The sequence below is a fragment of the Myotis brandtii genome, unplaced genomic scaffold (assembly GCF_000412655.1).
Source record: "Myotis brandtii unplaced genomic scaffold, ASM41265v1 scaffold72, whole genome shotgun sequence".
Taxonomy (NCBI): domain Eukaryota; kingdom Metazoa; phylum Chordata; class Mammalia; order Chiroptera; family Vespertilionidae; genus Myotis; species Myotis brandtii.
Window position 1 is genome coordinate 539,441 of NW_005370838.1, and position 14,443 is coordinate 553,883.

General features: G+C 45.0%; 1 protein-coding gene across 2 annotated transcripts in view; it reads right to left on the minus strand.

Annotated features, from left to right (window-relative positions):
- Window positions 1-14,443, minus strand: part of SLC24A3 (solute carrier family 24 (sodium/potassium/calcium exchanger), member 3) — a 484,048-nt gene that overhangs the window by 432,487 nt on the left and 37,118 nt on the right. Inside the window, exon 1 of one of the 2 annotated variants that reach the window (XM_014530109.1) lies at window positions 5,644-5,665. The exons of the other annotated variant lie outside the window; for it this stretch is intronic. Within the exon in view, the coding sequence (XP_014385595.1) occupies window positions 5,644-5,650 (7 nt within the window). The 5' untranslated portion in view covers window positions 5,651-5,665. Of the gene's footprint in view, window positions 1-5,643; window positions 5,666-14,443 lie in introns of those variants that run through there. 2 annotated transcript variants of the gene reach the window in all.

Here is a 14,443-nt window from a genome sequence, read left to right on the forward strand (position 1 = left end):
CCAGATTTGGTTCTGATTGGTCGGTTTCTATGCCAGTCAGCGTCAAAAGCTCTGCCTCCTAGGCAGCCATTGGCTCCCCACAGCACCCAGATTTGGTTCTGATTGGTCGGTTTCTATGCCAGTCAGCATAGAAAGCTCCACCTTCTAGACATCCATTGGTTCTTCAGAGCACCCACATTTGGTTCCGACTGGTCGGTTCCTATGCCAGTCAGCATCTCCGGGCCTATCTCTGGGCCTGATCAGAGATGCGGGGCTGAACAGCAGCCCCCTTGGAGGCCAGGAGAGAAAGAAAAGCCCATCTAGTCTTTGGTGACTGGCTTCTCTGACTTAGCATGATGTTTTCAAGGTTCATCCATGTTGTAGCACACATCAGTACTTCATTCCTTTTCATTGCTGAATAATATCCTATTGTGTGGATAACAATTATTAATGAACTATTTTACATTTTTTGTACTAAGCCTTCAAAGGCCATTGTATTTTACACATCTCAATTGAGCTCAGTGGTCATATGTGGCTCATGGCTCGGTAATAGTGCAGATCTAGTCACAACTCTTTAGGAAACTAAATAAAGCCCTGGACAAACAATTACTGGACCAAAGTCACATGCCAGTCAGTGGTTACATCTGAGCTTGAACCTAAGTGTTCCTGGGCCCATCTAATAGCACCACACTTCCTCCTCACCTACGTTCTGTGCCACATAGAAAGGAGGATAAAGATGAAAAACCATCAGGCTACTCAGACATGGAAGTCCTCTCTTCTCCCTCAACAACATTCCAAATCTGGTTGGCCATCATTCTGTTTTTAATCAGGGCACAGGCTTAGTGGGGCAAGGGGTGAGGCACCCAGCCACAATCAACCGAGAGAAAACACCTTTCCACCCTCCAGACCAGCTGACTCCTGACAACAGCAGCTGCTGAATGGCAACAAAAATTTAACTGATGGGTCACGATGAGTAAGCCACTCAACTTCCCTGAGACCCCTTGATGGGATGATACATACATCCCCGACTTCATGGGGTGCTCAAGAGAGGAGATGCAGACACACCTGGGAAAGAGAGGCCTGTTGAGTTAATAAGAATTAGTGAGCATCCATCTGTTGGAAATAATGTTGTCATGTGGATCACAACCCAGTGAACCAAAGGCATTGACTACATATGGGAAAGAGCAGATGCATCCTCTCTTCTGTATGCAGTAGAGCAATAATAATAATAGCAAACACTTCTGTGACAGTTACTATACACCAAAAAGTCTTCTAAGTGCTTTATATGCAGTAGTTTTACTAATACTAGTATTTCTCACTATTCTGTATGGAAGGTATCATCATTTTTATTATTATCTGCATTTAAAACAAGAGTTTGGCACAAAGAGGTTAAGTAACTTATTCAAGGTCACAGAGCTAGTAAGCAGCACAACAATCATTTTAATAAAGGCAGGTTGGCTCCAGAGTCCAGGCTCTTGATCACCCTTGAGAAGCCTGGGACATCCAGGAAAGCCAGGGTCCACCACCCCATGGGGTCTCCTCCTCCTTGACAGACCCCCTTGGCCCTCCTAGCCCATGCATCATGACCTCCGAAATCATGTCTTCTGGCTCCAGAGAACATCTGTGGCCACCCATGCCAGATTTCCCATGCTCGAGGCATGAGTCAGGAAGACAAAAAAAGTCTCCCTTTTTCTTATGAGTTATTATTACTTGTCGTCACGCTTGTTGCACGAGCCACAAGGGTCTGGATTTATGAAATTGGAAGGAAAGCTGCTGAGTTTGCTGTTGAGGAATAACAGGCGCCACGGTGCTTAGATTCACTGCTTTATCCCCCAAACCATGGTCCCCACCCCCACCCAGCTGCCTCAAATGCTTTCTCAGAAATTCTAGCCCACGACAGCAAGCAGCCAGTGAGTATGGGAAAGATAGTTTCCCCACAGGTGAGCTCTCTCCCCCAGCCTTTACTCACTGGAGATGAGGTGGGGTTCCTATGACCTATTTGGGAGCCCCTGAGCCATCAGTGGTGACTGCACAAAGGCAGACTAGCTCTGGTGTCCAGTCGGGAGTGGATGGATATCAGGCTGCCTGGTCAATGTCATTCTGTAGGGGGAGCACTTTGGCATGGCAAAGGCCAGAGAGGTCACAATCAGGCTAGAGATTGGTGCAGACATGTTTAGTTTGGTTCAGTGTTGTAAAAGTCCCCCCACTTTCATATAAAGAGCTAGCTTCTCTTGAAAAACCAGAAGACCTGGCAAAATGGGCTGGAGTTCCTGCCGGCTGGAGACTTAGGAGAGGATCTACTACCCTTTGGACTAGGAAAGCTCCCTTGTCCTCACCACAGTCCCCACCACTCCCTACTCTCTCACCAGCCCCTCTGGCATAGACACAGAGCACATGCACTGGACCTGGCTGTGGGAGGAGATCGGTGAGGCCCCTGGCTTATCAAGCAACATACTGTTTCCCGTTAAGCCACATTCAAACCACACTTGGAGCTGTGGTTGGCCTGCATCCTCCTGTTCTGTGACACCTTCCCTCTCTATACTCAAGTCCCTTTTCTTCTTTGCCTTCCTGCTTCTAGGCTGCTCTTGCTCACATTTAACTCTGGAATGTGTGATCTTGTGTTTCTCTCACATGTGAAAGCCTCGTTTCTCCATCTATTCCAGAAGCTCTTTGAGGAAAGAAACATTTCATACACTTCTCTTGGCTCCTTTTCTTGCCAAACTGGTTTGGGCACATAGTAGGTACTCAACATGGGTGATGTGGCATGAGGATGAGAGCCTGGAGGGGAAGATGGGGAGAATGAAGGGCACAGAGGCATGACCTCCCACAGCTCCTTGCTGGTCAAACCCGTGCCAAGACCTTGGAAGGACCCAGAGGATGATGTATAGACGTCATTCCTTTAAAGACTCTGATGACTCAACCACCAGGAAACAACCAGAGAAGTGAATGCCAGACTATATAGCTTAAGGGTTTAGGTCAGTGATGGCGAACCTTTTGAGCTCGGTGTGCCAGCATTTTGAAAAACCCTAACTTAACTCTGGTGCCGTGTCACATATAGAAATTTTTTGATATTTGCAAACATAGTAAAACAAAGACTTATATTTTTGATATTTATTTTATATATTTAAATGCCATTTAACAAAGAAAAATCAACCAAAAAAAATGAGTTCGCGTGTCACCTCTGACAAGCGTGTCATAGGTTCGCCATCACTGCTCTCCATTTAACAAAGAAAAGTCAACCAAAAAAATGAGTTCGCGTGTCACCTCTGACACGCGTGTCAGAGGTTCGCCATCACTGGTCTAGATGGAGGTCCGGAGGATTTCAACTTGACTGCTTGGAAGAGTGCAGGCCCAGGGGCAGTAGTGGGGGCTGTGCCAGGATGACATGTGGCAAGGGATCCATTAGTATGTGCCATGCACACCTGCATTAGATCCTGGAATCTGAAACAATTTCATGATTTTCCTGTAGTGAAAACACCTTAAAAGTGACTGATGACTAAAACCAACAACGGCAGGTCATTTACACTCAACATGTTGGGTCACTGATTGAAATTTCCAGGACATGACCTGGGCCCTGGGACATCCGGATAGACCCCCAGGGGATGTGAAGCTTCAGGTCTGTTCCCGTCCTCCACCTACTCCTATAGGAAAGGGCAGATGAGCCCTTATACCGCTGGGGCAAACGCCGGGATGCCTTCTATAAGTGATACTACCATTCTGTCTGCTGCCCGGGGGCATATTAGGACCAGCACTATTGCTTAATTCTGTGGGAGACCAAGCATCTAGAAATTGCTCCAGATGTTTCCACATGACCTTGCTTAACTCCAAGAGGCAGAGTACCTCTTGCATAATTCTATAAATCTAAATGCACACACAGCTCCTACCATGAGAATGTGAAATCAAGTACCACCTTTTCTGTTTATCTCTTTAGAATTTAACACAGAGCTATAAACACATTTATTCTAAATAGATGGTGACCCCTCCCTCATAATAGGAACTCTACTAGAAGACCCAAAGAAGTTTATCATGGGAGGTTGAATAAGAAACATGTAGTTGTTTTCTGCCAAGTTCACATAATCCAGGGAGACAAAGCCACATACAAACAAAACAAAAAAATGTACCAAGACAACTCAAGGGAAACTGTAAGGAGGTTCTCAAAAAATGTTCCCCCCACTCTAATTTTAGGCTCCTTTTTAAGCTAAAAGGAGAGGTAGGAAGGGGAAAGAGAACAGTTTTGAGTATCCGCCTATTGGAAAAGATGAAACTGACCCACTCTGTCAGCTTGCTGATTTCAACAGATGACAGCAATAATTAAAATCAGCCATCAGGGTTAATTAGCGCCTATTACTGCAAATATATTGTTCCCCTGTCACCACCACTGCTTTTTCTTCTTGCTCCAAGCTTTGGTGGCAAAGATCTTGCTACCCACAACTTCAGGGACCTCCCAAAGCTCAGGATCTCTTCATTGCAAAGGTCATCTGACTTCACGCTACCCCTTCTGCTGTTGAAAACTGTTTGGCTCCATTTCAAAGCTAGTAATTTTGGCCTCAACATTCTTCAGTCTTCAAGCCATGGCTGTCTAGGGGAACATTGCTCTGACTGACACAGCCCGCTGAGCCGAGAGAAACAATGCTTGCCCGAGATGGTTATAAAAGATAACAAGGAATTTATTAGAAGCTATGCACAGCATTCTGTGTTGTCTTTGATGGAATCAACCACCGCCATAAATTTCAAATCCACACTATTGGACTGCGACCACTAATAGTGTAGCCTGGCCACAGAGAAAGGCTATTTGAAGTCTGTACATCCCATAGCACTAGGCGTTCAAAATAGAAAGAATCTGGGTGACTTTCTAAAGTGAGGTAAGTGGGATCAGCTTCACTTTCTGCCCACCACCTGGGAAAATCACCCAAGAGAAGCCAGCTAGGCCAGACATTGGAGAAGCCCCACTCTAGGACCCCTAGTGGGTGCCCCTGGTGCAGCGTCCTACTCACAGGTTCCCCACCCCAGTGCATGCATCTCCCAGCTTCTCCTCCTGAGGGCTTTCTCCAGCACCGGGGGTCAGGGTATGGGGTTTGACCAGCACAGAAGCAACTGAGAGATACAGAAGATTTAATTCTGGAGAAGGGGAAGAATGTGAACAACCCTGCACCAGTAGGGAACTGGATATGGTGGATAAATATCCAAGCTTCCTGTCTCTGAGGCATATTCCACATGGTGTCTCAGAGATCTAGGGTTGACCCCAGTTGCCCATGGCAGTATTCTGCTTAAGAGGCACCTTTTTATCAGTCTTTCCCTGCCCCCAACTTTGTCTCACTTTGCTCATTCCCTCTCTTGGAGCAAGTCCTGGATCACCGCCTACAACCAAGTCCATGTCTAAGGGTCTGCTTTCTGGGAAAACCAAACCAAGACGGAGGCTAAACAGACAGGATTTAAATTCACAATTGTTTTTCTTCCTGTCTGTGGCATATTCCACAGGGAGCACGTTAGCTTTCTCTTAGTAACCCAAATATAGAAATAGTGGGCACAGGAAAATGCAGCAGGAGGGAGGGATGCCTCTGACCAATAGGAGTGAGTGGCCAAACTGGCCTAAAAGCTGCCTACCAACAGCTGTACCAGTGTTCCCTCGTTCAGACATCCCTAAGATCTCTTTGTTCAAATTACCTTTCATTTAGGGGCTTAAATGGGTTTTCCATTGTGAGCACCATTCAGCTTCTTCATTGGCAGCAACATGGTATAAGGCAAGAGAATAAATAGGTTACCGATTAGTAATGTCTGTAATGGGACCAGGAATAAAGAGTGGTAGCCAGTATGCCAGGCATTTATAATCATTGCTATATGGGAAAGGATAAGGACTTTGGAATCAGACAAACTCAAAACTCATCTCTAACACTGAAGAACTTGGGCATCTTAATTTACCTGTCTAGGCCTCAGGTTCCTCAACCTTATAAATGCAGATCCTGGTTCCTAACCTGTAAGGCTAGTATGAGGTTGTGTATGATGATATGTGACAGCTCTTGGCACACTTCTAATTTAATAGGCATTTGGTTCCCTTTACCACTGGAAGCCAGAGAGTTTTTTTATCAAAAGTGTTTTGGATCTCTTAAGCGAAATACATTATTTGCCCAAACTAATTAATGTATTTAATGGCAAATAATCTCCAGTGGATTAAAAAAATTATTAAAGCTTTATGATCATTACCCTCTCCTGCCACACCTCTCTTTTGGTTGAAGTGGTTTTTCAATAAAATTTAACCCTCCAGGCAAGGACATTGGATCCTACGTAAACCATAACACACGCTTTAGAGTATGGTGGCCATAATTCCCAGGTTTATTCAAAACACTGAAGGAAGGAAAAGTGAGAAATGTGACTGGCTTTGATGACACATGCTTTAAATAATTAACTGGCAACTATGCAAGTTTAGACTGTGTCCATTAGTTGATTGTTTTGTTTAGAAAAGGGACTGTCCCATATGGCATGCCTAAACTCGGACCACATCCCAATCCCAGGAACTTGATGCTTCTGAAAGCATGTGTATTCCAGCAACTGACACAGTGGAAACTTGTGCAAGTGAGAAGTCACTTTAAAGCCTTGTGCAAATGGTATAAGTGGTGGTTTGGAAAATATGCTGGAAAGTTAGCTGCCAAAAAACAAAAATGAGAGCAATTTAAGATACTTTCAGTTGCCAGCAAACATGCCAGAGCCTAGCACATGCCCAGCACAGATGGATACGGAGCACATAGCTGTCGAATGACTTAATGAACGCTGGCCCCCATGCATTTCCCCAGGACACTTGGCATGCCCACAAGTTAATGTCTGAGAACCAGAAATAGGAAAGGTTGCCTTTTAGATCAGACAAGGGACAAATGTTAAAGATCCAGGGGGTGCTATGTCTGTGCCAAGCTTGCCGAAAACAGGCAGTCCTCACTTTGCAGTGTCTGAGAGGCACTCATTTCAGGTGCCACTAGGGCCCCCAAAACAGGGTTCAAGTTTCTGTTACCATGATTCATTCACTGGGACAAACTGCTAAAGAACAAACCTCACTGATAGCTCCTCAGTCCACAATCACTATGTAAATAATGTGCACACCACGATCGGTAACCAACACATCCATGTTTTCAAAGTCTGCCACGACTGGTCACTGCATCAGGCACTCAGTGAACAACAGACTGCAGTCATGTGGCTGTGTTGCCCACTCATAGACCCACGTGACATTCTACGCGATGAATAAGGAACTGGCCAACGAGATAAAAATGAAAGAAAGAAATGGAAAGCAGTGACCCTGGAAGGGAAACGTAAGTAGAGTATAAATGGAGTTAGAGAAGACACTGCCTGATGCTGCTGCAGTCCTGAGACTCTTGGATGTGCAGCCAGATGAACTCAGTGAAGACAAACTTATGGGCACAAATAAAAAAAGTGTTTGTGACAAAAAAAAAAAAAAAAAAAGATGAAGATGTCCCAGAAGAAGTGACCCCTGCAAAAAACTTCACATTAAAGCAGCGGTTCTCAACCTGTGGGTCGCGACCCCTTTGGCGGTCAAACGACCCTTTCACAGGGGTCGCCTAAGACCATCCTGCATATCAGATATTTACATTACGATTCATAACAGTAGCAACATTACAGTTATGAAGTAGCAACGAAAATAATTTTATGGTTGGGTCACAACATGAGGAACTGTATTTAAAGGGTCAGACGGTTGAGAACCACTGCATTAAAGGAACCCATGGAGCTACTTCACCACACTGAAAGTGTAAAAGGTAAAGTATTGGAAGCTGATCCAATCTCAGAAAGTAACAGTACAACTAGCCAGGGCCAAGAAAATATGCTTAGTCCATACTGTAAGTACTAAAGTACCCTAGGTAAGTTTATTTTATTTACAAAGAAATGAAACACTTGCCCTAGCCAGTTTGTGGTTAGAGTATTGGCCTGTGGACTGAAGGGTCATGGGTAAGATTCCAGTCAAGGGCATGTACCTTGGTTGCAGGCTTGATCCTGACCCCAGTAGGGATGCATGCGGGAGGCACCATTCATATTTCTCTCACATCAATGTTTCTCTTTGTGTGTCTCTCCCCCTCCCCTCCACTCTAAAAAAAGAAAAAAAATCAATGGGGGAAAAATATCCTCAGGTGAGAATTAACAATTGTATTTAATGATGTGACAGAAAATTTCAAAGTTCACAAAACCATCACACTTTTTCTCATTGAATATTAAGATTGTTTTAGATTTTCGGCCTTGCATGGTCATTTTTATCATTCTGTACAGCCATGGTGAGATTAAAAGGATGCCAAGCACACAGAATTCTAAAGGGAGAACCCGTAAAGAAGACCAATAAGACTTTGCCTAGAGGTTGGTCCTGCTCTCTGGCTCCAAAAAATAGGCAAGATGCCAGTAATGTGGTCAATTTTGCCAAGTGCTCTTTTTCAATTTCGGGAACTGCGCTGTGCTCAAAACAAAAATGAATGGACAAATCTATATATATAAAAGCCCAGCAACCAGAATGGTGGAATGACCAGAATGACCAGAACGACCAGTGGCTATGACGTGCACCACGGCAGCCAACCAGCCTGATTTGGACCCTGATTGGGCCCCCTGCCCCCTGCCGCCAGCCCAGCCCCCAATCGGACCCCAACACCCCAACTGGGGGCAGGGCCAGCTAGCCAACTGCCCACGGCCCCACCCCCCTGTTGGCTGGGCCCAATAGGCCCCCACTGGGAGGGGCCAGCTGGACCCCACCCATGCATGAATTCGTGCACCAGGCCTCTAGTAAGAAATAAAATCAACCATGTAAGTATAAAGTTTTACCATTTATCAAATACTCATTTGGGGAATTGGTTTCTCCCTTGAATGCTCTCAACTATCTAAGGTACTCAAAACATTTAGTACCCCTTTTTATAAAGGAAAAAACTGAGCTTATGAGAAAATGAAGCACTAATTCCAAACCACACAATTAGAATTAAAAACCTATAACAGTGCTGAACAACAGAAATAAAATGCCTGTAACTTCAAGCCACACATGTAACAAATTTTCTAGTATTCACATTAAGAAAGTAAAAAGGGAAAGGAAAATTAATTTTAATAAATCCAATACAGTTGACCCTTGAACAACATGGGTTTGAACTGCAGAGGTCTACTCAGATATGAATTTTTTTTTCAATAAATATACATTTGGCACTCCATATCCCCCAGTTTTGCATCCACGGATTCCCAACAGTAGTTTCAACTCATGGTTGGGAATCCATAGATGTGGAAAACCGACAGTGCACACTATTCTACACCATCCTGTATGATAAAACCCTAATATGCAAATCGACGGAACAGCAGAACGACCGGTCACTATGACATGCACTGACCACAGGGGCCAGATGCTCAATGCAGGAGCTGCCCCCCCTGGTGGTCAGTGAGCTCCCACAGGGGGAGCACTGCTCAGCAGAAGCCAGGCTCACAGCTGGCGAGCACAGCATGTGGGTGGTAAGAAGTGAGGGATCCCAGACTGTGAGAACCCCAGACTGCAAGAGGGATGTCTGCCTGTGACCCTCAAGGGGATTGGGCCTAATCCAGCAGGCGGACGTCCCCCAATGGGTCCCAGACTGGGAGAGGGTGCAGGCTGGGCTAAGGGACCCCCTGCTCAGTGCATGATTCTCGTGCACTGGGCCTCTAGTTTTATGTAAGGGAATTGAGCATCCAAGTATTTTGATATCTGCAGGAGTCCTGGAACCAGTCATCCATTGATACCAGGGGACAACTGAAATTTTTGGAAAATCCAAAGTTAAATACAGATTTTAAATTGCAAAGGTATTAGTACCCTCCATATGGTTCACGGGTCAATTGTATATGAAAATTATTATGATTACAACACATTATTAACATAATATTATTAGTGAGATATTTACATTTCTTTAACGAAGTCTTCAAAGTTTGGTGTTTTACATTGACAACACACCTCAATTCTACATTTCAAGTGCTCAGTTGACAGCATGTGGCCCTAGTTACCATGTTGGACAGAACTGTGAACTGTCTGACTTATGGGGAGAGCCAAGCTGGGAGAGTAGGTGGAGGTTACACTTAGCTCCTCCTATGACTACATCAAAACTACAACTAAATTATAGAACAATCAACCTGAATAACTGAAAGACTAGCTGAATATAAGTCTTACAACTAAGGACATACAGAAGAAAACCAGGTCAAGACTGGAAGGAGGGGCAGAGACACAAAACATTAAGAAGATCATACTCCATGATCAACTGGGACTTATTCCTAGGGTGCAAGAATGGTTCAATATCCTCAAATCAATGTGATACACCACATAAACAAAATGAAGAATAAAAACCATGTGATCAAACCAATAGATGCAGAATACAGCACCAATCCTATATAATAAAGAGGTAATATGCAAATTGACCATCACTCCAACACACAAGATGGCCGCCCCCATGTGGACACAAGATGGCCGTCACAAAATAGCCAGCAGAGGAGGGCAGTTGAGGGCACTCAAGCCTGCAGGGAAGAGCAGTTGGCAGGGACCAGGCCTGCAGGGGAGGGCAGTTAGGGGCAACCGGGCCTGCAGGGGAGAGCAGTTGGGGGGAACCAGGCCTGCAGGAGAGGATAGTTAGGGGGGACCAGGCCAGCAGAGGAGGGCAGTTGGGGGTGACCAGTCCTACATGGGGAGGTCTGCAGGGGAGGACAGTTAGGGGCAATTGGGCCAGCAGGGGAGCAGTTAGGCATTGATCAGGCTGGCAGGGGAGTGGTTAGGGGGTGATCAGGCTGGCAGGCAGGGGTTAGGGGCAATCAGGCAGGCAAGCAGGCAAGCGGTTGGGAGCCAGCAGTCCTGGATTGTGACAGGGATGTCCGACTGCCTGTTTAGGCCCAATCCTATTGGTGGGATCAGGTCTAAACAGACAGTCGGACATCCCTCAAGGGGTCCCAAATTGGAGAGGGTGCAGGTTGGGCTAAGGGACACACACAAACCCCCTGCACGAATTTCGTGCACTGGGCCTCTAGTTCATAATAAAACTCTCAGCAAAGCAGAAATAGAGAAAACATACCTCAATATAATAAAGGCCATCCATGACAAATCCAGAGCTAACATTATACTCAATGCGGGAAAACTAAAAGCATTTTCCTTAAGATTAGGAACAAAGCAGGGATGTCCACTTGCACCACTCTTATTTAAAACTAGAGGTCCAGTGCAAAAAAAATCATGCGGGGGGGGGGGGGGGCCCTCAGCCCGGCCTGCACCCTCTCACAGTCCGGGACCCCTCGCTCCTTACCTCCCACCTGCTCGCTGCTCCTTACCGCTTGGCTCACTGCTCCTTAGTGCTTCCACAGAAGCAGGAGAGGCTCCCGCCACCACCGCAATGCTCACCAGCCCTGAGCCCGGCTTCTGGCTGAGCAGTGCTACCCCTGTGGGAGCGCACTGACCACCAAGGGGCAGCTCCTGCATTGAGCATCTGCCCCCTGGTGGTCAGTGGGTATCATAGCAACCAGTCATTCTTCTGGTCATTCCGCCATTCAGTCGATTTGCATATGAGGGTTTTATTATATAGGATAGTACTGTAAGTCCTAGCCAAAGCAATCAGACAAAAAAAAGTCATCCAAATTGGAAAGGAAAAGCAAAATTGTCATTATTCGCAGATGACATAAAACTATAAATAGAGAATCATAAAGACTACACACACACACACACACACACACACACACAAAGAAAAACTACTAAAACTGATAAATGAAATCAGTAAAGTAGCAGAATACAAAGGCCTGGTCAAGATGAATTTTTATATAGGTTCTATTTTATATATGTTGGAAATGTATATTACAAATTGTTGAGTAATGTTCTATATGTCTGTAAGTTCAAACTTGTTCAAATCCTCTATATCTTTAATGATTTTTTATTCTTTGATCTGTGAGTTACTAAGAAAATTGTATCATTATATCTTAATATGGTTTAACATGTATGTTTGTTTTGGTTTCTTCTTGAAAAACCAGTTTGTCTTATGTTATTTTGAGATTAAGCACCTTACGAAGTGCTTAGTAGAATTGTTATATATTCCCAGTTAACTGTATCACTTACTATTAAATACTGACTTTTTATCCCAAACTGGAGGCCTGGTGCATGAAATTCGTGCATGGAGGGTGTGTACCCTCAGACCAGCATGCACCCTCTCCAACTGGGGATTCCTTGGGGGATGTCCAACTGCCTGTTTAGGCCTGATTCACAGGGACATCCACTGTTGGACATCCCTCTCAAAATCTGGGACCACTGGCTCCTAAATGCTCACCTGCCTGCCTGCCTGCCTGATTACCCCTAACTGCCTCTGCCTGCCTGATCGCCCCTAACTGCCCTCCCCTGCTGGCCTGGTTGCCCCCAACTGCCCTCCCCTACAGGCCTGATCTTGCCCCCAACTGCCCTCCCCTGCTGGCCTGGCCTCACCCCCAACTGACCTCCTCTGCTGGCCAATTTGGTTCTGATTGGTCGGTTTCTATGCCAGTCAGTGTCAAAAGCTCCACTTCCAAGGCAGCCATTGGTTCCCCACAGCACCCATATTTGGTTCTGATTGGTCAGTGTCTATGCCAGTCAGCATCAGAAGCTCCGCCTCCTAGGCAGCCATTGGTTCTTCATAGCACCCATATTTGGTTCTGATTGGTCGTTTCCTATGCCAGTCAGCATCTCTGGGCCTATCTCCGGGCCTGATCAGAGAGGCAGGGCTGAACAGCAGCCCCTACCCAGGAGAGAAAGAAAGGCCCGGCTGCTGGCAAAGCCTGGAAAGAATGAGGGAGAGAAAGAGAGAGGCAAGTACTGATCAACAGTTGCCACTGAAGCTGCAGATCAGACCCTGCCTCTCTAGGTCTCACACCCCTGGGCAGTCAGTGTTGGGTCGCCACAGCAACCCAGCACTGACTGAAGGACTTCCAGGTTGGTCAGCCTTCGGTCGTGATCGGTCGTTACAACCCTGGGCTTTTACATATTAAGATAATAATTTTTGTGTTTAAATCTACTTTATAGGCTATGCAATCTTATCTAAACGAAAAGTGTCTTTTGAGTAGTATTATTCTACATCTTTTCCCATCCTTTTAATTTCAACCATTTGTGTCTTTATGTTGTAGATGTATCCCTTGCAAATGGCATATAATGAATTTTTTAAATCTAACCTCAAAATCTTGACATGACTTTGGTCTATCTATATTTATTATTATTCATATATCTGAATTTATTTTTACCTTCTCATTTTGTATCTTTTATTTATCTTTCTTTTTCTCTTCTCAATTTTTTTGGATTGGCTTTTGAATACTAATTTCCTTCTATCAATTTGGAAAGCATATATCCTATTCGTATTATTTCATCAATTCCCTATAACTTTTAATATGTACATTTAACTTAATAAAATTAAGTTGTAATCAATATTCAGGTTGGGGCCAAAGATGGTTTACAGTTGTTCATATGGAAAATAATACAATCTTATATAATAAAAGGCTAATATGCAAATTGACCCAATGGTGGAATGACCGGTTGCTATGATGCGCACTGACCACCAGGGGGAATACGCTCAATGCAGGAGCTGCCCCCTGGTGGTCAGTGCACTCCCACAGGGGGAACTCTGCTCAGCCACAAGCCGGGCTCATGGCTGGTGAGTACAACGGCGGTGGCGGGAGCCTCTCCTGACTCTGCGACAGTGCTAAGGATGTCCAAGTGGGCCTAAGCCATCAGTCAGACATCCCCTGAGGGCTCCCGGACTGCGAGAGGGCGCAGGCCGGGGTGAGGGAATGCCCGCCCCCTGAGTGCATGAATGTTATGCACTGGGCCTCTAGTAATTAATAAATAATAATACAAGAATAAACTCTGTTTCACATACTCACAACTGTAAACCTACTTTTGCACCACCTTATATTCATTCTCTTTGGCAAAAGTGAAGAGGAAATGTTTTTCTGAACACCTGCCCAAAATAACTATATTTACACAACTAATATTGCTTTATACAATCTAAATGATTTTCAAACTTATATATACATGTACATATATATATGGAATACTATTATGTGAAATTCTTTAGGGTTTAATTCTACTTAGTATTACAGAGAGAACTGATGCTTCTTCTAGGAAACTAGGGTGATTCCCAGGGTGTGACTCATTATTATGTTAATTTCTTGGCCTGTGCTTCCAGGACCAGGAAAGTGGTATAAAGAAGATTCTTAAACCCACTTGAGGCACATCCATAGTAAGATATTTTTAAAGGAAACGGTCCTAGCCCCAACCACAGCCCAGGTCAAAAGAGACAAACTTCCTAGCATTTTCTTTTGTGGTGAGTAGATTTATTGTATGGTCTGACTGAAGGGTTCCTCTTCATGTTAAGGTCTCAAATCACTTCCCCAATCCACTTACACCTCCAGCCTTGCCCTCTGCCCTTGTGTGGTCCTTCAAGACTCATCCCTTGTTGACTGAGATGGGCATTGGCCACCAGGGAAGGGGAAG